Source organism: Fusarium oxysporum, chromosome VI (genome assembly GCF_013085055.1).
Source record: "Fusarium oxysporum Fo47 chromosome VI, complete sequence".
Taxonomy (NCBI): domain Eukaryota; kingdom Fungi; phylum Ascomycota; class Sordariomycetes; order Hypocreales; family Nectriaceae; genus Fusarium; species Fusarium oxysporum.
Genome location: NC_072845.1, coordinates 2,296,348 through 2,319,878, shown reverse-complemented (window position 1 = coordinate 2,319,878; position 23,531 = coordinate 2,296,348). Strand labels below are relative to the sequence as shown.

Here is a 23,531-nt window from a genome sequence, read left to right as displayed (position 1 = left end):
CCCTTGCGGCGCCAGCTGCGACAAGCGTCTGCCGCTAACATGGATGCTCTCCACTTACGCCTAGACCTTGCCCAAGCTTCTTCTTGTCTTGATCACAGCAGCGACCGGGTTAATTCCCTGTTCAACATCGTTCGATGGGTTTGCGTGACCTGTGCTGTTGCAATTGCCGGTCACCTTGTGCTGTAAGTCAAGTATGTGACTACATGTGTTGTCTCTGAAAGCCAGAATCTGCCTCTATATTCCTTGGTGTACCCTGCTCATGTCCTCTCCGCCATGAAGTCATGGTAAGACTTAGGTTGTAGATCGCTCGAAAACCAACCTACGAAAAGCCTCCCTCTCCCATTTCCTTGCAAGTCCCGTCGTTCGTCGAACTCTTCGTATCTTGGCGCCTTGCAGACCTCGTACTCCTTGCCTCAGGCCGCCGTAGCCGTCTTGTCGGGCAGGTCGAGGACAACGCTAAGGATTTCTTATTATATGATTGGTCAATTGAAGATCCCCGTCTTTGCTCCGCTTCACGCTTCGTTAGACTTGTGCCTTACCTAAGTGCAAAGGGTGTGTCGAAGACAGCCTATCCACCATGAAGTGGGCGTGACTTGACAGAGAGATTGCCCTACCCTATACCCAGACTCGTAAACTCAAACCCACCTGAAAGAACCTCGAGTCATTTTTTACTTTTCCAACCTGTCAATCGACCCCACCCCACCACAATCTTCCCCCTCCATCATCGTCATACTTATACCAACCACCAAAGCAAGCTCTTGCTATCGAGATTCACAAGCTCAGGCGTCGACTGTTCCTGTGTCTACTTCGTACCTAATCTATCAGATCTGCTTAGTCCTACTGAAGCTAATTCACAGCTGAAAGCCACCAAAGCTTAACCATGGAGCTTCCCTTTGTTACTCTCGACGTCTTCACAAACACTCGATATCGAGGAAATCCCCTTGCCGTTGTCACGATTCCCGCAGATAGAAATACATCAGAGCCTACGCAAGAGCAAAAACAAAGAATTGCCCTCGAATTCAATCTATCAGAAACCGTTTTTATCCACGAACCCCGTCCTGATACCGATGTCGACAGTGATGTCACCCGCCGAGTGATCGACATTTTTACAGTCGACACAGAGATCCCCTTTGCTGGGCACCCAACTATCGGCGCTGCTGTTACCCTCATCCCCCACGGTGTCAATACCGTCGTTACCAAGGCAGGCCCAATTGCTCTCACGCAGACCCGCCCTGGTTACATCCAAGCTGCTATCCCGCACAATGTTCGTCGTCACAGAAAGACTCTTGCCGATCTGTCTGCCCCGGTCGCTGCCCAAATATCCCAGGACCCTGCGATACGCGAATCCGAGCTCCAGGCCCCGCTATTCAGTATCGTCAATGGCATGACCTTTGCGCTCATCAAACTCCCGGATCTCGAGCATCTGGCCAAAGTTCAGATGAGCGGGGTAAACTTGTCTGTGGATGAACTTCTTGACGACGGCTGGCAAAACGGCCTCTTGCTGAAGTACTACTATGTTGTCAATGGCCAGCGTGAAGACGACGGCATGACCGTTTATTCCATCCGCTCGAGAATGATGGAAGCATCCATGGAAGATCCTGCTACAGGCAGTGCTGCGAGCGCGCTCTCTAGCTATCTTTCGCTTCAACAGTCGAGCTTAGGTGATCATGGCTTCAGATATGAGATTGACCAGGGTGTTGAGATGGGCAGGGAGAGTAATATTGTAGTTGACGTTGATGTAAAGGAGTCCAAGATCGCCACGGTCAAGCTCTCAGGAACAGCTACTCCAGTAATGCGTGGTCATGTCACCATCTAATCGAGAGAGATAGCATATTGCCTGTTCCCAACTGCTCTATAAACCCAGGACCCAATTGTTATCACGTATTTAACCAAAGGGGCAGTATTCCAAAACCAATCATGCGCCTGGTATGTTCTTCCGACATCGTAACGACTATCGTACAGTGATACAGTATTACTGCAATGTGGTATCGGCCTGGAGACATCCTCGCCCCCCCAGACGAGTCTGCCCTAGGACCGCAGTAACACTTGCGCCTCTATAATTCTGAATTCTTTTTGGACCCAACGCCCCGTGCCTCTCTCATAATGATGCACCGTCAAAAACAAAGAGTTCCGCCGATAATAAAATACGTTTCTCCTATAGATTCCTCCTTGTGACGTTTTACCCAGTCCTATTCATTCCATCGCGATGTGACTATATGACCCGCGACCTATGCTCGTTGAAGCACGTCTGCAAACTTTTTGGCAACCTAGAGATGACGTTAGTATCCGGCCCGTGTAACAGCAAGCGAATATCTGACTGACCTCATGACTCTCGTCATCGATGAAAGGAAGTTTGAAGAATCCATACTTGTCTTCGTTCTTCACAAGTTCCACAACAGTGTACAACAGACCCCATGGCTGAGGCCAGAAACTAACCAGTCGCTCAAGTAGCACTCGGGTGATGTCCTCGCGGAATTCATCTTCCTCAGGATCGCCGAGATCCTTGGCAAAGATAGAAAGGAGCGCCTGACTGAAGAAGGCAGTGTGGGCGCTGGGATATCGAAGTTGGTTGACTAGGCTGACAAGGATATAATATCTGGCCTCGGCAGGGAGTTCATGAATGATCAGAGAAAGAAGTGACACTTCATTCTCGTCACCAGTCAGGGACAGATCTGTGCCAGTCTGTGTTGCCTTCTCTACAGCACGATGTCCGATATAGAGAACAACAGCGTCAATCACGCTGGTGTTGGCGACGACAGGCACATGGCCGTAAGTAGATGCCTTTGGAGTGTCATGTGTCATGGCATGGGTGATGTTAGCAACGATGTCTTCATTTGGTCCACTCTGAAGTGCTTGGTCTAGGACCTTGAGAAGACTGCGAGACTGAAGTGTCACGCTGGCCTCATTCATAAGACCGGCAAAAAGGCGCATATCGTCGAACTGGATCTTACCACCAAGCTCGTTGAACCTAGGACTCTGCTGGGGATTGGCAGCCAGGACAGCGTTAATGAGCTGCGTGCAATGAGGTGGAATGCTAGAGCAAAGCTTGGCGTGATTGGCCACGACAAATTCGGGGAAGTCGTGCTGCAGAATGACGAGCAGCTTGAAGCAAGCGCGGTAAATGTCTTTGGCAACGTTAGAAACCTCGAATACCTTCAACTGATCTCCGAGAGTGTCGAGCAATTGGCAGAGCAGGTCGGAAAAGGGGCCCCAGCCAACACCGTTGGGCAGCTGCAGAATTGCTGGCATGAAAGCACGGTGCTGAACAAGAGACATCCAGCCGTAAACAAAGCCGGGAACATATAAAGGGTTGATCTTGAACAGTCGCCGAGCGATCCTCAGAAGAATTTCACGACGCTCATCCTCAGCCAGGCTCTCTGAAATCCCCTGAATTTCGTAAAAGAGCATGGACAGCAATCTGAAGAAAACGCGCTGGCTCAGCTGCTCTCCGCGCTTGACATGATGGTTGACAAGAATGAGCTCAATAAGTGAAAGCACCGAGTCGATAAATGCGGGGCGAGTAGATGTTGGCTCAAAGCCCATCCCGATGAACGTTGCAATGAGCTTAGCAAGAGCATCTACCATGACATAGGCATCGGCAAGGGAACCACTGTGGACAATGTAGTCGAAGCGCTCAACCGACAGGTCGATGGTGACGCGGATGAAGACAAAGAGGTCATCCCTGTTCTCCATAACCCCTTTAGCGTGCAGCTGCTGCACGAACGCCATGACAGCCTTCTCAGAGGCATTATGGTTGCGGCAAAGATGGATCCATTCGTCGAAAACATATTCTATCTGTTCGTGTTGGAGAGCCTGACTGTCAGCGCGAGTCGGCCGTGTTAGACCGGAGTTGGTGAGCTTTGACTTGATCCGTTGCCCAGCGGCAGAATCGGGGTCATCTGAGATCCATGACCAAGCTGCGTCCAGCGTCAGGGCAAAGTCGGCATACAAAGCAATCGGGCGGGAGTCGAGCAGCGTGAGGTCGAGTAGGTGCTCCAAAAAGTCAAGAGATCCCTCTTTGCGGGCCTGCAGTGCTTTCGACATAGCCAGATCGATGTTTCTCCAATCCAAAAGGTCCGTCCGAACCAAGGCCGCGAGCAGAGGTAAACTCAAGAAGGTGGAGCCAGGCTGCTGGCTGAAGAGAGTTCGAACGCGGCTGTTGAGAACAGGACCAGCAATCTTTCTAAGTGTCTCCAATACATGAACTAAGCTCTCGAGAGCCAGGTTGTCGTCAACCTGTGAGAAGATAAGCTGAATGATTTGTTCCGCAGCGTAAATGGAAAAATCTTCATGGCTCTGCGAAGTCTTGATGATGTGCTGGACGAGCGCATCAACAACGTCCACAAGAGGAGATGGGCGCGGTAGGTCCAAGAAATGTTCATGAGGAGACTCGGTGGCCACCCTCATGAGTTCCTGAAGTAGCTTATTGACCCGCTCGGCTAGATTACGAACATCCATCTGGAAGCCGGGTGATCTACCGTTAGTCATTGCATTAGCACCGGTATGAGGGGGTGCATAGGGCTGCATTTGAGCACCCAAATGCTGCTGAATTGAGGGAGTCTCCGCAGGAGTCGGAATACTAGGGATAGAACTAAATTGATCCTGTAGCACCTCGTTGGCCAAAGATCTGGTCGCATCGGATGCTGATGGGCCATGTGAAGGTGCGGGAAGCGCGGCGCTTCGTGGTTGCCTGGCGAAGTCTTCATAAATGGCCATCTGCTCAGGGTTGAGGCCGTTGACATTCGGCGATAACTTGAAAGGATTAGGAATAGCCATGGCCCACCGGCTGAGGCTCGAGTCGAAGTAAGGATCGTTGGGTCTTTGAAGGCGATGTCGTCGACGAGCCTCGAGCTCCGGTTCGATCATCTCCTCAATTTCAGGGACAGCCCTTTCCTCAGCCTGCTTCTCAATGATATTGCAGGCTAAGTCCAGGTTAGAGTTAACACACATAATAATTGTGCCCTCGGGGAGTCCTTGAGAGAGATCGGTCGAGAGGTTTCGCATGTAGTTGGTGAAGTTGGCGCGAAGGGGTTCCTTGGATGTAACGAGGGCAAGGCTACCGGCGGTGGCTTTTACCATGCTAATAGCAGAGTTGCGTACACGGTTCTCGTCAGGCTCTATAGCGAAGTCCTTGTGTATCATCTGCTGCGTAGATATGGCGGCAATTGTAACGGAGCGATCAACGACAGGCTGGATTATATCTTGCAGAGCACGGCTGAGGGCCGTACGAACAATCTCATGAAGACGAGTAGTGCTGACAACCATCTCATTAGTTGGGGGGATAGTAATCAGGGGACCAAGGTCAGGAATGGTTGGCGCAAGAGCCTGAGGTGAGAGTCCAGCACCCACACCGGACCCGATGCCATTGAGAGATAGATTCTCAAAAGCGTCCAGTTGTTCAGGGGGGAGGGTCTCTGCCGGTTCTTCAATGACGGGTCGGTTCAGAATTTCGCCCGAAGGTTCGATGCTCCTGTGATCGAGGTTCAAACCCTTGCACAAGACCTCAATCTCAAACTTGAGGTTGAGTTTCAGCTCGGCATGATGATAAAGCTCAATTAGCAAATGGATGATATCCATAAGCCATGGATTCGGGGGCCTGAAAACGGCTGATGTGGCGCCTTGAGTCAGAACTTTGCACACGAACGGGATAACAACGATGAGTCGTTTCGTATCATGCGCCTCAATCAAAAGCTGCTTGAAAGCGATATTCTTGTGTTTGATGGGACGATCTCGTGCCAGAGTCAGAAGACCTAGCCAGCCTCCGAGATTTTTAAGGTGAGTTCTTTCCGTTGAGTTCTGCATGGTCGCCTCCGAGTTCAGCATTCGGCACACGCTGATGTAAGTCTCCCTCAGGACCTCACTCCAGAGAGCCTTGTCTTCAAACAGTTTAACCAGTTCGAGATAAACATGGTGGTAGTTTGGCTGCATCTTGGCGCGCTCCTCAACAAGATGGCTAGCAAACCATTGTTGATGTCGGCGCTCCATGGTCTCCCGAAGTTCTTGACACATGGCCTGTAGTGTGCCTTCGGTGATATTGTTGAGAACGAACTGGACCTTGTCCTGGGCATCCTCGTCAGGATCTTCAAACTCAACGTCCGTAGCTGGTGGATCGACGTTCAGAGCAGCAAACGCAGGCGCTTGACGCTCAACACTGGTCAGCTCATCCGAGTTTCCATTAGGGAAACCATCGCCTTGAAATCCTAGTCCATGAGGTGTTCCGGCGCCGTTACGCCCACGGGCCATCTCTTCTTCGTGCTCACGAACGACCTCCTCTGCCTTTTTGAAAACTTCTGTGTTATGGAGTCCAGGAATCTGGCAGAGCTGTCTGCAAAAGGCAGGCCATTCTCGGAAGCGAATGAACAACTGCATCAGTGCCTGGAGGCCAAACTTGTACATAGGTTCATCAGGAGAATGGTCCCTAACAGCTTCCAAAATCATGCCCAGTCCAATTTGAAGAGGCAAGCTTGAAACGAGCTTATGCGAAATGATGCCACCGAATAGAACTGCGGTTGTTGCCAGAGCTTCCAGAGGATAGTCGGCATAGTGAGAATACTCATCGAAGAGCCCATGGATCATACATGCGAAAACATCCTGATCCAGAGGATCCCTGGAATGCTTATAGCGGTCTAAGACCTCGACTATATTGCGAACCTGTACTTCATCACTATACATCTTCTTGTAGTGTTCCTCCATCCTGGTATTGGCGGTCGGAGACAGGAGATTCCCCTCCCTTCCATTGGCGTCGATGATATCGTCGTAACCCTCGCCGTAGTTGATCAGTCGGGGGTAAGCAATAATGCAAGCGCGCTGAACCAGGATCAATTCTGGCCTAGGAGGACTTGGCGAAAAGTCTTCGAGGATTCGCAGTAAAGCTGATACGGTACGAACTTGGAGAGTCGTTGTGTTCTTAACAGAAGAGTCATCGGAAGTTCCTCGCTGAAACTGGCTCTCCAAGTTGGCCTTTATCATCAAGAACTGAAGCAGAGTACTATACATCTCTTCACTCCGCTCAGCATTGAACCGTGCCCACTTGGACAAATCCAAATATCCTTCAGCATGGGCCAGAGCGGCTAAATCGACTCCAAATCCATTTGACTGGTACACCAGCGTGTCAAGCCAATTATGCTTTACAGCGTGCTCGAGAATAACCGGAAGGTCCATCGGCTTAACAGCATGGGTGTCTACCAAGCGCTGAATGACCCAGTTCTTGTCTTTCCTCCAGACACTATCTAGAACAAAGTCGTATTGGGGCGAACGCTTATAAAGGAAATTTTCGAACAAAGAACTGAGTGTTTCTACAGCCATTGGGGCCCAATGCTGCCGAGGTACTTCGAAGGCGGAGACCAGGAAGATGTCCAGATTCGGGACTACCACTTCCTGGAAGAGCCTCTTTGCCTCGATACTCGTCGATGCCAACATGGAACTGAGCGCAACATTGAAGATCGAGGAAAGCGCGGCAACGGATATTAACGGATGCTTGACGGCGATTATTGCTCGCTCTTGTACATTCTCAGGGGAGTTGGCGTATTCCTCAATAGTAATGCTGCGCTGGAGCCCGGGAATTGTCGTCGCGTCTAGCTGATCGGGGGTTAAAGAGGCATAGGCACTAACAAAAGAGAGCTGAGCCTCTGGATTCCTCCAAACGCCGCCCCATAACCTCTGAATATCCACTATCAAGCCAGACTTGGAGTCCTGTGCAATTGGCAAGAAAGCTTGGTAAAGTCGAAGGAACTGCTGAGAAGAAACACGAGCCGATGGTTGGTCGAACAGAATGATGACCTCCATCCAGTCGAATGATTTCGGTAGGACTCTCCTGAGAGCAGCAACCAGAACACCAGTATCTTGCTGTGGGCTTTGACTAATGGCCGTGAAGGTCATCGCAGCCGAAACTTGTTCGGGGCCCAACTGCAAGCTGCTGGGGCGGTTCTGTAAATACGAGACACATGTTTCCTCGTCTCTGGTGAAATCGATGCCCGTCTTTTGGATATATCGAACTAGCCCATTGAAAGGCCTATCAGCGAGCACTCGACTGAGATCGAGAGCCGCGAGGATTTCGGAAGGCGGTGTACGCTCGGGAGTCTGATCGATCCATCGGTTGATGACACGTGTTTCCAATTCGTGCATAGAAGAAGCATTAAAGCTCGGAGGATGATATTGAAGAAACCGGTCCAGAATCAGGGCGATGAAAGATGGGCTTAAATCGGCATGGGCGTCGAGGTCAAATCGAGAAAGGATATCGATGAACGAGGGGAAGTTAGTAGATAATATAGCGTCGGCTGCCTTGACATTAGAATACTCAACGGGACAAACTTCCTAATGGCATGAACCAACCTTTCGTCTTTAAATCTGCTCGAGAAGTGAGCTTAAAGGCTAGAGCTAATATAGTCTTCTCTAATGCATCGAGCTTGAAATGTTCCATAAAGGTTGAAAGATCAAAGTCGCGGAAGATGTCCTCCGTGGCACTCTCAATTGATTCAGCAATCTTGCTTGCTTGATTGGGATCGTGCGAGATCTTCTGCATCTCGGCAACAAGAATGTGATAGTTGTTCGGGCTTGTGCCGGGCCTGTTGAGGCCAGGGAATATCTGGGGCGCATTGCCGGCAACGAGCCGGGTGAAATACTTAGTAAACACTTCCATTCCGTGTTCATCGATAAGCTGTTAAGTAGGTGCATTGTCAGCAAACTTGGGATTTATCCAGCAGCAATAATGTAGCCAAACCTTCTTCAATTGGTCAACCTGCAGCTCCCACTTAGCACGGTCCTTGTCCTCCTTGATAGTACTGAGCAGAAGATAGACCTGTGCCACGACGATCTTGGTCAGGGAATTAGTGCCCGTTGGACTGCTGGCGCTTGGGCTTGCGCCAGCACTGAGAATGGCGGCCTGCGATGGGTGAGGAGAATGGCTCGAACCCGTCTGTAGTATCTGCGCAGGATTGGGCGAAAATGATCCCGCTCGAGGTGGTGGGACCATGGAGGTGTATTCGCGGCGGAGGGAGATGAGATGATTGAGCGCCTGCTTTCGTTGTGGTGGCAGGCCGGAGGGCTCAGAAAACGAGCGAGCGGGGAAGTGTGAAGGAGGAAGAGTCCGTATATAAGATGCCTACATGGGGGAGCGGCACGATGAAGCTGCGAACAGCGGTCGTCAAGACGTTGCAGAGGCTGCGCGATCGTGCAACGGTAGTCGACCAGAGAGGAACTCGTGAGCCCGACTCGACTTGAAGGTGGAGTTGGAGGTACGTGTCGTACTCGGCGTTCGTCGTAGGGAGGGCGCCGAAAACGCTACAAACTGATAGGGTGGAGGGGAGTCCGTAACGATTCGGCGTCAAATAAGCCAACGAGACCCGAAATATTTATGACGCGTGGTGATGCAAGTATCGATATCGTCAAGAACGTCTGTACACAAGGTGGTGGTGGTCGATGTTGGGTTTGGAGGACAAGGTACTGTAACTGAAAATGACAAGGCCCTTGAGAACGGCAAATCCCTATACGTCGAGAGGATCCACACTGCCTATACCCGCATCACGTGAGTCGTTCCAAGGTTTCCTTGTTACACTGGTGGTCAGTGCTCCCTCTGTTGCTGTGCCAACAGCTACCCGCCACCAAAACAATACAGCTAGCTCTCCTTTCACCGTACATTACTCCCTTTATCACCATTGAAAGGGCTACATACCAGATATCCTTTTTGTCTCGCTTCCTCTGTGTTTAGTGTGGAGAGTAGTGCGACTCAGGCTGGTCCTTAATCATCCATATTCGTTGGAAGCAACATAACGTCCGTCTGTCTTGACATTTGAAATTGAATACCCTTGGGCATCATGCCCGCATCAACGGTTGAAACTCCAGCCGTTGCGCTGTCTTGTGAGCAAACTTTGACGATGTCTTGATGTTTATTTGACTGATACATGATACTGCAGTCGCAAACAACTTTTGGGGCAAAGAAGATGCTGGCGTGGCGCCGCTGCTGAGTCGCATGACTGCGGCCAAGACAACATGCGATGAACTACGAGCATTCTATGGCGGTGCGTACAAGTGAAGTTGTTGACAGAAACCTATCTAACTGAATGCGCTGCAGCTCGAGCGTCGATTGAGGAGGAATACTCCCGCAAATTATTGAACCTGAGTCGCAAAGCCTTAGGATCGCAGGAGTCTGGTACATTGAAGATATCGTTGGATACCGTCCGAGGCGAAGTTGAACAGATGGCCAAGCAGCACCAACTCATTGGCGCAGAAATGAAGTCAGAGCTTGAGGAGCCACTCGCCGCCTTTGCTGGCGGAATGAAGGAGCGACGAAAGATTATTCAGAACACCGTCGAAAAGTTATTGAAGGTCAAGATGCAGCAGACACAGCAGGTCAATAAGGTTAGACTACTCTTCTCGACTCTCCATTATCATGGAAGCTGACTTTGGTTCTAGACACGAGACAAGTATGAGCAAGAGTGTTTGAAGATCAAGGGCTATCTTGCTCAAGGCCACATGGTGATGGGCCAAGAAGAACGACGTAACAAAGCCAAACTCGAAAAGACACAGATCAGCCTTGCAACTTCCAATACGGAGTATGAGAATGCGGTTAAAGCACTCGAAGACACGACAACAAGGTGGAACAGAGAGTGGAAGTCAGCCGCCGATAAATTCCAAGATTTGGAGGAAGAACGACTCGACTTCACCAAGAGTAGCCTGTGGACGTTTGCCAATATCGCCTCCACGGTTTGCGTTAGTGACGATTCGTCGTGCGAAAAGATCCGACTCTCGTTGGAGGTTATGGATGTGGAAAAGGACATCATCACTTTCATTACAGAAAAGGGAACCGGCCAGGAGATCCCAGACGCTCCCAAGTATATCAACTTCTGTCGCGGAGATGTGACGGATAACCAATCTGAGACGTCAGAAGACGACAACTATTCTGTCGCCCAATTTCCTCGCAGCATCAACCCTGCTTTCCGCTCGTCGTCTCCTCAACCTTCGACATTCGAGTCACATCATGATCCAAATTCTGCTCTGGCCAACGACCTGGCGCACAGAGAAGTTGCTTCAAGCAAACGTGACCTTCCAACCCAGAAGCCGGCAACGCTGCCCCCTGACGAGATACTCCAAATCGGCACTCAGAAGCCTCAACCTCAGCAGATCCAGGCGCCTCCTCAACCGCGTCAACAGCAGATACAACGTCCTTCTCAAATGCAGCACCCCGCTCAACTGCAATATGCTCCCCAGCATCAGCATCCCTCCCAATTGCAGCACCACTCTCAGCTTCAGCACCCTTCACAGCTGCAGCATCACCCCCAGCAGCAGTACTCTCCTCAGCGTCAGCAACCGTCCCAGCAGGTTGCTCACCATGCAGGGCACCACATGCAACAGCAGATGAGGCCTCTGGAAATGAGACCCGCAGATGGCAGATCTGGAGATATGAGACACTCGAACATGCGACATCCAGATATGCGACAGCACGATCCAAGACCGTCTTTGGAAATGCGCCACTCCGGGGAAGTTCGGCCTTCCATGCAGTCTCGACCCAGTGCTGATGCAAGGCAATCAATGGATGCAAGAACATCTCTGGAAGTACGGCGACCAATGGAGGACCCGTATCGCCGCCAGCAACCTGCAGGTCATGTATCGTATGATGCCAACCAGCATGGTGCTGTTGCAGCCGTGCCACACGACCCTTACCCCCTGGACGGCATGACGATGCTATGCAGGACTGGGCCCAGCCCCATCTCGGACCAGAGTTCGCAGGTGACATCTGCTCGACCTTCGAGCAGAGACTCTCATAGTGATTATTCGAACCCTAACTCGTTCTCTAGTGTGGAACCACCAAGCGGGAAAACTTCACCCGTCAAGCAGGATCCTATAAAGCCAAACCCAGTGCCAACTCAAGCACCAGCACCAGTATCGGCACCTGCGCCGGCACCAGCCCCTGCTCCGGCACCAGCCCCTGCTCCGGCACCAGCCCCTGCTCCGGCGCCCGCTGTCAGCAATGGCCCGAGCCCTGTCAAATTAGTTGCTAAGAAGAAGAGCGGTGGTTTCTTAAAGAATCACAGTCCATTCAGACGCAAGAGCAACAAGGATCTTCAGTCATCAAACAGGAACACATGGCACGCACCGAGCACGCAAAACTCGGGTAGTCCCGTTCGCAGACCACAGTTGCAGACACAAGAGTCCAGCAATGTTGTCACCAAAGAACGTACTCAGAGTCCTGAGCCCATCGACGCCAATGCCAGTCTGGCTCTGGGAGTGGGACAGAACGTCTTCCCTGTATCTACCCCTGACACAAAGAAGAAGCCAGGAGCTGCGACTGAACAGACACCGGAGGAAACAGACCCAATCGCTCTGGCCCTTGCGGAACTGAAAGGTGTCACGTTAGGCAAGCAGTCATCAATGAGAATGTCCGCTGATCACTATTCCGGCCTTGCCACTCCGGCGCCAGCGTCAGAAGCTGCTTCAAGACAAGCCTCAGCCTCTCGCACAGCTCCGGCTCCTGTGAACCCGGATGTTGCGGCGGCAAAGAGAGGAACACCGCCGCCATCATACCAAACCCCGGTTTCACGCCTGGGTGTCCCACCACCTGCAGTGACTTCTAGGGCAATGAAGGAAGCAACCAAGAAGGCTACCACACAGACACGAAGCATGTTTGAGAATGGAGGCGGTTCGCCAGGAGTATTCAATAGTACTGCTTCTAGGACCAACACTCGAGCGACCGAAACAAGGCGATCTGAGCCATCCCCAAGCCAGAGTGTTCCACCAAGTGCTTCACGACCGGCAACTCGAACCACTAATCATGGCAGAGGCGAGTCTGGTAGTTACAGCACGTCCCCTGTGTCACGGCAGCCTACTAGAGCCACCGATAACGGACGAGGCGAGCCTGGAAGCTATAGCTCAGCATCCATGCCTCGACCAGGCACTCGGGGCACTGACATGAGCAGAGGAGAGACTGGCGGCTATAGTACACCACCTGTAGCACGTTCGGGAACCAAAGCAAGCGAGATGCCCCGATCGGACACTCGCGGAATTCCTATTTCGCGACCAGGCACAAGGGGAAGTGACATGTCTCGTGGCGGATCTGGTATCTACGGATCGTCGCCTGGTTCCCGACCTGGCACCAGAGGCTCTGATATGCCCAGAGCAACTTCGCCAGCACCAGCTCGTAGCGTGTCTCCACAGCCACCTATGAACGACAACATGAGCTACAGATCGGTATCGCCCAACCCTTACGCTGCTAGTCAACGTTCTCCGTCCGTCATGAGCTCACCACAAAAGCATGGGTCAGCCCAGGGGTATTATCCCCAGTCACCTCAGCAGGCTGCTAGTCGCGGGCCTTCTCCTGCACCTTATGCCCAGCAGAATCGTCCCGGAAGCAGCTATGCAGGTAGCGACATGGCAATTCAGCTCGCGCCGGTTGATGATCCCTATGGTTCTCAGAGGAGTCGAGGCAGCCGCCCTGCTTCGAGGGCCATGAGCTACTATGACGATGGTAGTACTCGTCAACGTAGTCAGAGCGTTGCTGATCCGTCTCGGCTATATACCGGAGATGGCAGAGCAATTCTGCATTATGGTAAGTCTTTGATCAGCCAGTATCGAAGAGTGGAAGAGACTAACATGACCTTTTTACAGCACGCGCATTGTACATGTATCAAGCAGCCATTCCCGAGGAGTTGAGCTTTGGCAAGGGTGATTATCTTGCGGTCCTTCGTCACCAAGACGATGGATGGTGGGAGGCTGAAGTCCACGGCGGAGACGGAAGTGTCGGGCTGGTCCCAAGCAATTACCTTGCGGCGTGCTAGACTCTTACGATATGAGCGACTTGATGGACGAATTTTTGAGATGTTTCTTGCGGAAGGATTGAATTGTAGGTTAGGACTACGGCAGGAAAAGGGCCCCGACGAAATTGGTTCACGACTTGATTTATACCTTTCGTTACGCTGTTATCTTGTACAGCAGATATTTGGCATGGAAGCGCTGGCCTTGTTGAAGCTTCAGACTATTTTGATTTTTTATTTGTGTCACGATTATTGGGAAAGATTGAAACGACTGCTCTTCTATATCACCTCATGGAAATGAGAATCATCGTTTGTAGATGTTATTGAAACATTAGATATTCTGAATTAATGTGTCGAAATTATTCTTCAGAATTGCTTGAGCTGCCCGTGAAGTTGAATATCCTCTTACCTAAGGTGGGTACGTACCGAATTATGACGTTGAAGCCGCCAGAGCTCCAAAGCTGGTTATAGCTTGCCGCCTTCACATGCCACTCACTCACTCACCACTCCCTTTGACCTCTGCTCCCTTCAATTTCACAACCTGTGACTCCCTAGCTCATACTCATACCCATGTCTTCTATATCAATGACCTGAATAATCCGAAGCATTATAGCATGGTTAGTTGTTCTGTTGTTTATTATCTATACGCGACTGACTTTGCTTGACAAGGAAACCCTACAAGAAACCGCCCGTGTTGTCACGTCTAAACCTGTTCAGCGAGCTGTCGTTAACACCGTACTCCTCGTATCGACAGCAGCAACCCTCTTTTGCACGGCTGCCATTGCTTCATTGCTCTTTTTCCAGAATTTCCTTCCTCACGAGGTCGTAACTTTGCCATTGCATCTCCAATATGGGTGAGTTATGATGCTGTATATGTTGCTCGCCTGACTGATAGAATTGTTACAGCTCTGGCATCAACCCGTATGGAATCGCCTCCCTTCAAACGCCACCAATGAAGACGCAGCAAGAGTACGATGTGTCGTTGATTTTAGCAATGCCTCGCTCGAATCCAAACGTGGAGCGCGGCAACTTCATGATTACCCTGCACATGGTCGACTCGCAAGCTGACGCTGGGTTGCATGCTGCGGCGGAACGTCACGCATCGCTACACCAAGGATTGGAAGGGGCCAATGTACTATTCACTTCACGCAGGCCTGCTTTATTTCCTTACATGGACCCGTTGGTATCGGTTGCGTCTCGCGTGCTGTTTCTGCTTTACCATTTATTCACACCAGGTTCAAGCACGAACTCGATGATCATCCCGTTGGCCGAGCGAGTCTTGTTCTCAAAAGCCTCGGATCTCCCAAAGTCAGCGTATGTGGAGGTAGAAGCGGGCCAGACCATCCAGATTTACCATGCCTACCTTCAGCTTACAGCTCAGCTTCGTGGTCTCCGGTGGATGATGGTTCACTATCGCATCTCGACATTCATCGCCTTGACCCTTGTGTTTTGGGCTTTTGAAGTTATCTTTATGGGTGTCGCCTGGGGACTTTGGAGTGTGACTTTAGGGTCACCGCCTGGAGATGCCGATGACAAGACCAGGAAACTTGAGGCAGAACGATATGAGTATGAAGATGAGGACACAGATCGCGTAGAGACCTTTCCAACATATAGAAGACAGCAACCCCTCAAGTACGAGCCCGAAATCAAACCAGAGGCGGACCCTGAACAGCCTTTATCAGAAATTCCTCGAGCAGGAGCCGACGCTGATGACGAAGATGAGGGAAGTTTTGACGATGACGACGACGATGTGCAACAAAAGGATTCGGGTATCGGAACGAGTTATAGTGAGGAGGGAATTTCAAGCATTCGAAGGCGAACGTCACGTAATAAATTGTAGAGGAGGGAAGTTTTGCGAGGCCTTAATATAGAGACGGAGTGTAATGAGTGGAAGCAGATGCCCGTGGCTTATGATATGCAGTACTAGAAGAAGAATGTGTTGTCAGCTGAGGATTTGGTGTTTATTATGCAGGGGAAACTGCCTTGTAAGTTAGACTATGCTGATCCGATATGCATGCCAAGTTGACTGTAATTCGATGACGAGCTCATAACAGGCAGAGTTTGGCGTTTGGCTACCTTAATCAAAGAACGCTTTAAGAATAGCAACGTGCGTATCCTTCCGCTTCACAACGAGGGATCCATTGTAATTTACAAGTCGTTTGCCTGGCTACCGACGGTCAATGGTTCCAAGGCGTTGATGTGTATTTAAAGCGGGCGATTCACTTTCACCGTTTGTTGGCTGTATCTTTGGCATCCACCATTGACGACGGCTGAAAGTCTTGTGATATCAATTCAAGGTTTTCATAGCATTGATTGTTCGCTTGAAAACAGAGTATTTATCTCATACTGATCGAAGAGTGTATCAATCTCCAGTCACCTACACTACACATTGGAGCGGTAATCGAAGTCTTCCGGAAATTCACTAATAATTATTCTTCAGTGCACATGCATGTTTTCAAACCCTCCATCCACATCCACATCCACACTCGCTCGCCTCTGGCTGGGCCTGGGCTCGGGCTGTCGTGACCCCCCTTTGTACCTGGGCATCTTAGGTAGCTTAGGGAACACCCATGCTCTGGCTGATCCATTTCTCAGAGCCCCTCCAGCCCCTCCACCTTCTTTCAGTTGCCAACAATCAAACGCACTGAGCATCATTCTTCACTAAGTTAGTGTAGTGTAACTCAACAACACCACCTGGCGTCACTAGCATTTATCGACTTTTCGTTCTGTTCTGTGTAAATTCTCGCCTTTTCACATCCATTCTCACACTAGAGAGGCATGGTTCTCAATCACTGAACGAACAACTCGACGTCTCCACCATAATCCACATCCCACCTCACCTAGCCATCCCCGACCACCCCCAAGTTACCTGGTAAGGTAAGGTACCTGACAGCAATCGTGCCGCTACCGCTACCGCTACGTACCGACCGCTATTACTAGCTCGATTTACCTGGACTCATTGCGGGCCAACTACTGCGATTCCCTCCACCGCCCGCCCGCTTGTTCCTCTCGACGTCTCCCGAATCAACTCTGAACCCGATAATCACGACGAGGCCAGAGCTGAGCTGAGTACACCATCCTGACCGCATGTGCTGTGTTTAGCACCTGCGAGCGAGCAACCGACTGCTTCTGCTGTTCACTCTTTGCGACTCCTTAGCTTCGCCTTCGCCTTCGCCCAGCCTTCAACGAGCCTAGACGCAGACGGGACGAGACGTCACGGTCAAGTCTTACACAACTACCGCCGTGATCAACTTCTCTCTGCCTCCCCTCTCCTCGAATCTATACTCATACACCAGCCACCAACCCCAGCACACCACATACCGTCACGATGCCCTGCTTCAAGGGCATTGCGGTCAGCATTCATGCGAACTCTGCCCCGCTGCCAGAGTATGGCATGCAGAAGCAATCTCGTCTCTCAAGAATCAGTACCTACATTCCTGTACCCCAACCTCAGCTCGCTGAGTCAAACAAACCCGAGCCTGCAAAATTCGCCATATCCATCACCCTTCTCACCCCCGGCCTGCCCATCCCATACTCGACCCCGAAGCCCAGTGATGATAACCCCTACCCGAAGCCTCAGTTCGTCGGCGGTCTGAACACCGGCGATCGGAATAAGTCCTCTGGTGTTGTGAACCCCTACATTCCCATGACCAACTCCGAAAACGAGACCATCGCTGCCTACATTTACTTTGACGGTAGAGCAAAGGAGGAAGTTGCTACTCTCCTGCGACCAGGTGAGGAAACATGGGTCAACAGTCGCTGGGTCCAGGTCCCAGACTCTGAAGGTGGCGGTCTGGCCGAACGAGAATTCCTATTCCGCGAGGTTGGCCTCGAGCGCTGGCTCAACGGCTTGGACCTACAAGGCCATGATGCAGCTGAGAAGCTAGAGAAGCGTCGCCAGAAGTTTGAGAAACGCCGCCGACGACAACGGGCCATGGAAGGGAACGCCAGTGCCGATTTGGAACAGGGATCTACAGGACGGAGGGACACACTACGCTATGGCGCTGACGACAAGTCTCCTATTGAGGCTGTCGTGGACGACTCTGATTCATGGTCCGACGACGACGACGAACCCCCTGAGGCGACTGGGCAGATCAAGGTGGCTATGTTCCGCGTGCTGGCCTCAGGCGAAATCAAGAAGGGCGAATACTCACCCCAGTTCGGTGCTCACGACGGCGACGAAGATGACATGGGCTCTAAGGAAGGAAATGGCATCGACGCCGACGTTGAACACACGACAAGTTTCGCGAAGCCCAAGACTCTTGATCCGAAGACTATCAGTACACAGACAGTCACGGGCATTGACGGACCAGACAAGCCCTATGCTGTCTTCACCTTCTTTTATCGAGGAGAGCGTAAGTATTCTCGGGCGTTTTGAGGATCGTACACTAACCCACATTGCAGGACAATTGCAAAAGATCGGGGTTCTACAGTCCTCAAAGAACCCTCAGACAACCCCTGGATCAGCCAAACGGAGGTCAGGTCAACTCGACTTCTCCAGCCTCGGACCTCTCAAGGCTGGTGGCACTGTCGGCTTCTCCGCTTTCCGCGACCAGGCTACCGAAGCCTCGAGACGACGCAAGGCTAGAAAGAAGAGCAATGGAAATATCGCCGATGATAGCGACGATGATGATGAAGAGGACGACGAGAACCTGGGCAAGATGGAGGAAGTGTACGCAAAAGATGTGAACGCCAAACTTGCGCCAGAAGACGTCAAATTCCAGGGCGAACTTGCTGAGGGCGTGGATCGTATTCACGTAAGTTCCGCGATTAGATCTTTCGGGGTATTTGAACTGACGATATGATGTAGCTTAAGAGGGCGCATTCTGCAGACCCAGACAGCTTGGCCACACCGGAATTGTCACAAACTCCGACCGCAGCTAGCGAATCCACGTCACAAGCGCCTACCACAGGGGGGTCACCCGCCAACAATCTTGTCTCAAACGCTGTAGGTCTTGATACACCTAGCAAGTCAATTTTCCAGAGTCCTCTCAAGAAGTACCGACCCAGTGTGGATTATGGATCGGGAGGTCTGAACCTCTCAACAGGATCTGGCTTGAAATCAGAGGTAGATCCAGCTGTTTCCGGGGGATCTGAGTCAGGGTCAGGAACCCCCTCCAATATCGAAACCCAAAAACCGAAGGTTGAGGATGAGGAAGAGCTATGATCATGGCGGAATCCTCGATTTTCGATCGCTCTCACAGACTTCACCGGAGAAGTTTATTCATTGAATTACGAAAGAAAACGACAAAAAATGACGGCCTTGCTCTAAACATAAAGCGGCCGTTGGGTGTCGACATGGACAGCCTTAGCAGCTTCGAGATAGACTGATGGACCAGTTCTTGGGCCGAAGGGTTTACTCCTCGACCGGCACGACTACTGACAGCACAAGATATAAAATTTTCACTATGAAATTTATGTGGTGTATTGGCGAAGGTTAGGGAAGTATTGGGTGCTTCTAAGATTTGGGAAGCAAGTGGCTCATGTTGTATCGAGGCGGCCTGTCATTTCTTGGTGCAGGAAAACAAGCAACTCTTGATCTGAGGCATGGGTGGGTTACTTACTAGAGGTTAGAAGGTCCTACAATCGAGTAGTCTGAGCCAACAGAAGGAACCAGTGTTCGGTGAATCGATTAACTGTATGTGACATATCGTTGTTTGAAGAATAGAACGGCATTGCTTTACTTCATGCTTGCGAACTGGAGTGAATGCCTTGACTGTATGCACGAGACAGGCCCTGAACGCTATGGTACTGTCACCAACTAGATAGTCCAGTATGACTATTTCGCTATGCCATTTTCACCCTTTAATCTAGAATCGTAGCTACGAATAGAACAAGACTTGGGATATGAGAAAGTCTGCTCTGGCTCTAACCCTGGCATGAGAGGCCAGTCTGGAGCTTTAAGATCATGGAGGCACAAATATACAACTGGCCGTAATCAGTACATTCACGAAGTATGCATGTCACCAATTCAGGATTGTGTCCAGTAACGAAGTCAAGGTCAGAGTAATAATCAATTGATAGCATTCTATTATAGCTTCTAAGGAACAAGCCGGCTCAACGAGCAAAAAGCTCGTAACCAAAATGGATCCTGACAAGATTCGCGCGAATCGTCTACTAAACTTGTGCCATGTTAGCGAAGTGCTTCTGACACGTTGGCTTGTATGAAGAATGAATGAGAGGGAGACATGTCAGACTGTTGAGCTTGATAATTTTGAAATCAACATAGAGATTCAGTTGGCCGTTCTTAATGGAAGAGTTTGTCATCATGCAAGAGGGGGGGTGTTAAACGCGTCCAGCTTGTGTGCTGGAGGCATCGAGACGTGTATTCTTGTGTCGTGTCATGTAAACGTACCTTCCTGTTATTGGTTTGAAAGAACCTGCAGATATGTTATTCTGATGCTGCAGAGGCGTCTGCATATTCTCAAGAGTGTTGCCGCCCGAAAATGTCTGCGGGAACCAATTATTGTTGAAACTGAATTATTGTTGAAGACAAAGAAAGTTTTTCAAGAGCAGGTCCAGCGCAATTTTATTCAGCAGGCGGACCGGGGTATGGTCAATTATCGATATATCCAAGCTCCATCCCGCCATTTATGCTTATACCGAGGCCGCACTGTATCAGCACAGCCCTGGACCCAATCTCCAGCGTATTTCAGTGGGCAGCAGTCCATCATCGTTGACGTGTGTGCCTAATCTGCACTGTGCCCCCTCAACCCCACCATCCATTCGATCTCATCTCTCTCTTCCTTGCTCGCTTCCATTGCTTTCCCCTCGGGCAGACTTTGCGACAACCCAACGGTTCTCTACCTTAGTTAAAACCTTTCAGTTCCCCCTTTCTAGACGCATTAGCGATCCAAACGACCAGGACAGGTCCCGAGACTTCAAAATGGCCGGAAGTGAGTTTATACTGCTCTGGAATGATTGTACGACGATAGAATCTAACCGCGCACACTTCTAGACTTTGAGGAAGTTGCCAGTATGTTTGAAACCCTCCTGGACTGATTTATGGGCTCAACCCGCACGACCGTGACCTGATACCTAACGAAAAATAAACAGAACAGTTTGTTGAGTTCTACTACAACACCTTCGACAGTGATCGCAAGGGTCTTGCTGCTCTCTACGTAAGTAGCCCTCCAGCCCAACGACGAGAACACTAGTAGAACAACCCGCTAACCCTGACAATAGCGAGACAACTCTATGCTGACTTTCGAGTCTGCTTCTGTCCTCGGCACCCAGGCTATTACCGAGAAGCTTGCTGTATGCACCCTTTCGTCACCAGCGACTTCGAGTTGGCGTTGTTAACAATCTTTCCAACAGGGCCTCCCCTTTGAGAAGGTCAAGCACCAAGTCTCTACCCTCGATGCCCAGCCCTCCAACGACCAGGGCGGTGTCATTATCCTCATTACCGGTGCTCTCCTTGTATGTTTCCGACCATCCCACAACCTCCTGAAATGCGCCCACTAACAAATATTAGGTCGATGAGGAGCAGCGCCCCATGAACTTCAGCCAGTCCTTCCAGCTCGCCCGCGATGCGAATGGCCAGTACTTCGTCTACAACGACATCTTCAAGCTTGTCTTCGGTTAATCGAAAGCAGTTACACTGCCGGCCGGCGCCTTTGGTTGTTTGAATGAGTTGAGCGATGTTTATAAACACACAAACACACCAAGTGGGGCGACAGACGAGGGGAAATTAAAGCGGCAATGGCAACGGAATAGCTTCTTTTTTGACGATAAGATGAATTTAGAGCATGGCTTGAAGGGAGCGCAAGTGTTTGACTCGGCTGTGATTATCTTGAATTTCTTCCCGCTGATGAAGCGGAATTATTGGTTCCCAAAGCTATGAGTACTCAACCTCAGCCTCAGCTTGATGACATGGCATAGAGGGCCTGAAGAGATGGAGCCAAGAACAGGCCATCTAGAATTGAAAACTGTGAGTGTAAATAGTGCAACGACATACGTCACGTATACTTGAATAGGGTCACCACTTCGTGATTGGCATTCTACCTTTGAGAAATGAACGCCCTCAGTCGCCACGACCTGACTAATCTTTCAGCAGCAGACAGGGAAATATGCAGCATATTTTCTTTGCTAGCTCTGTCAAGATGGTTATGAAAGCCTCAATTTGCTTGTTATGAACACAGAGAATACACCTGTTGAGACCAGAGCTGGGGATTCTCTTGACAGGACATTTAGAAGGCGAAACATTCACTTTACGCTGAAGTCTTGTCCAAGAAGCAAGCTCATCATCTATTTTTAGGATGGTCATAAGACCGGCCTCACTGGTCACTGCGAAGTGGGATGGGACGAAACGTAACCCGAGAAAAATCATTCATTTTCCATGCCCTGAACCGTGCAACACCGTTTGATCCCAAAATCGCAATGCATTGTGAAGGGTATAAACAAATAGGCTTAGATCTTGGTAGCAGCCTCAAGAGCCTTCTGCTTCTTGATGATCTTCATCTGAGCCTTGGGGCCCATGATACCACCACCCCATTGTCGGCGGGCCTGGTCGTGCTTCTCAAGGTAACCGTCCTTGACAGCGGAGATGAGCTTGGAGAGCTCGTTCTTGTCCTCGGAGCGGACCTCGGTGACGGCGAGGACAGCGGCGGTCTATAATTGTTAGACACGAAATTGAGCTCATGATTTCGATAAACATACCTTCTTGTGGACGACCGTTCCGAGACGGGCCTTGCCCTTGACAATGGCGTAAGGGATACCCATCTTCTTGCAAAGAGAAGGAAGGAAGACGACGAGCTCAATGGGCTCGACATCGTTAGGGATGAGGACGAGAGAGGCCTTCTTGTTCTCAATCAGGCCAACAACGTGGTTGAGACCGTACTTGACAGTGTAGGGCTTCTTGGAAACATCCTCCTTCTTCTTACCCTCCTTGACGGCGGTAGCCTCCTGGAGGAGACGCTCCTTCTTCTCGGCCTTGGTCTCAGGTCGGTACTTGTTGAGGAGCTTGAAGGCCTGGGCAGCAGTGTTGCGGTCGAGGACGTGCTGGAACTGAGCGAGAGCCGGGGGAACCTTGAGGCGCATCTGAAGGATCTTCTTCTGTCGCTGGAGGCGAACATACTCGGGCCACTTGACCATGCGAGAGACATTTCGCTTGGGCTGGATGTCCTGGCCAATGCCGAAGTTGCGGGGTCGCTTCTCGAGAAGAGGGTTCTATGGATGTCAGCGATCTTCCCACCAGGAGGGAGAGAAGAGAATAACTAACCTTGGCGGCCTTCTTGCCAGCCTTACCCTGAGGGAAAGGGGCGGGAGCGACCTTCTTGCCGGACTTGGGAGGCTGTCATTGAGAAAAGAAGACATCAGCAAGGCGTTCAAGCCAACAAAAGGTCTTCTCTGAACTCTAACGAGATGGGTCGTGACATTTCTGCACACGCCGCATCTCCAGCCAAGTCTTCACCAGCTCGATACCTGTTACGGTGATCGAATACTGGCGGAATACCAACAGCATATGCCGCCCACGAAAGTGGACGACGCTGTGGCTCAATTGCACAATAAAGCACATTTGACTCACAAAACTGTGGCCATTAGAGTCGAGTCGATTGTTTCATTCACTCACCATCTTGAATAGTTGGGGTTAGTAGTTGCTCGTGGGTTGAAGAGCAAAAGTCCAGGACACGATGGTGGATGGAGAACAAAGTCAAGAAGAAAATCGAGTTCAGTGCCTTTTTTCCGTGGAAAATAATTAGGGCTTCCTGTTTTCTGGACCCACATTGAAAAAAAAACTCGACCCCACTGGCTGGAAGAAACAAGGACAGACAGGCGAGGGGCTGG

At 50.7% G+C, this 23,531-nt stretch overlaps 6 protein-coding genes across 6 annotated transcripts; 4 read left to right on the top strand and 2 right to left on the bottom strand.

Annotated features, from left to right (window-relative positions):
* Window positions 1-682: 682 nt before the first annotated feature.
* Window positions 683-2,022, top strand: FOBCDRAFT_41933 (uncharacterized protein). The gene has a single exon (XM_031186441.3). It carries the CDS (start codon window positions 881-883, stop codon window positions 1,814-1,816), a length of 936 nt encoding a protein of 311 aa, XP_031037576.1. The 5' UTR covers window positions 683-880; the 3' UTR covers window positions 1,817-2,022.
* On the bottom strand, window positions 2,023-9,125 carry FOBCDRAFT_41932 (CCR4-NOT core subunit CDC39). Its single transcript, XM_031186442.3, has 4 exons — window positions 8,720-9,125; window positions 8,332-8,656; window positions 2,323-8,276; window positions 2,023-2,267 (listed from the first exon to the last, which is right to left on the bottom strand). The coding sequence occupies exons 1-4, from the start codon at window positions 8,969-8,971 to the stop codon at window positions 2,229-2,231; spliced, it is 6,570 nt and encodes a 2,189-aa protein (XP_031037577.2). The 5' UTR covers window positions 8,972-9,125; the 3' UTR covers window positions 2,023-2,228.
* Window positions 9,126-14,216: 5,091 nt separating this feature from the next.
* On the top strand, window positions 14,217-15,972 carry FOBCDRAFT_226082 (tubulin-tyrosine ligase). Its single transcript, XM_031186445.3, has 3 exons — window positions 14,217-14,362; window positions 14,415-14,599; window positions 14,652-15,972. Exons 1-3 carry the CDS (start codon window positions 14,231-14,233, stop codon window positions 15,583-15,585), a joined length of 1,251 nt encoding a protein of 416 aa, XP_031037580.2. The 5' UTR covers window positions 14,217-14,230; the 3' UTR covers window positions 15,586-15,972.
* Window positions 15,973-17,073: 1,101 nt separating this feature from the next.
* On the top strand, window positions 17,074-18,912 carry FOBCDRAFT_203131 (uncharacterized protein; the record flags this gene model as incomplete). Its single annotated transcript, XM_031186446.2, has 3 exons — window positions 17,074-18,100; window positions 18,150-18,502; window positions 18,556-18,912. 3 exons carry the CDS (start codon window positions 17,074-17,076, stop codon window positions 18,910-18,912), a joined length of 1,737 nt encoding a protein of 578 aa, XP_031037581.2.
* A 1,583-nt stretch (window positions 18,913-20,495) lies between these two features.
* Window positions 20,496-21,448, top strand: FOBCDRAFT_41902 (Ran GTPase-binding protein NTF2). Its single transcript, XM_031186447.3, has 6 exons — window positions 20,496-20,641; window positions 20,704-20,721; window positions 20,802-20,866; window positions 20,931-21,002; window positions 21,063-21,164; window positions 21,220-21,448. The coding sequence occupies exons 1-6, from the start codon at window positions 20,632-20,634 to the stop codon at window positions 21,328-21,330; spliced, it is 378 nt and encodes a 125-aa protein (XP_031037582.1). The 5' UTR covers window positions 20,496-20,631; the 3' UTR covers window positions 21,331-21,448.
* A 523-nt stretch (window positions 21,449-21,971) lies between these two features.
* FOBCDRAFT_226077 (50S ribosomal protein L30e-like protein) lies at window positions 21,972-23,483 on the bottom strand. Its single transcript, XM_031186448.3, has 4 exons — window positions 23,317-23,483; window positions 22,966-23,037; window positions 22,404-22,913; window positions 21,972-22,355 (listed from the first exon to the last, which is right to left on the bottom strand). The coding sequence occupies exons 1-4, from the start codon at window positions 23,317-23,319 to the stop codon at window positions 22,155-22,157; spliced, it is 786 nt and encodes a 261-aa protein (XP_031037583.1). The 5' UTR covers window positions 23,320-23,483; the 3' UTR covers window positions 21,972-22,154.
* Between the last annotated feature and the right edge of the window lie 48 nt (window positions 23,484-23,531).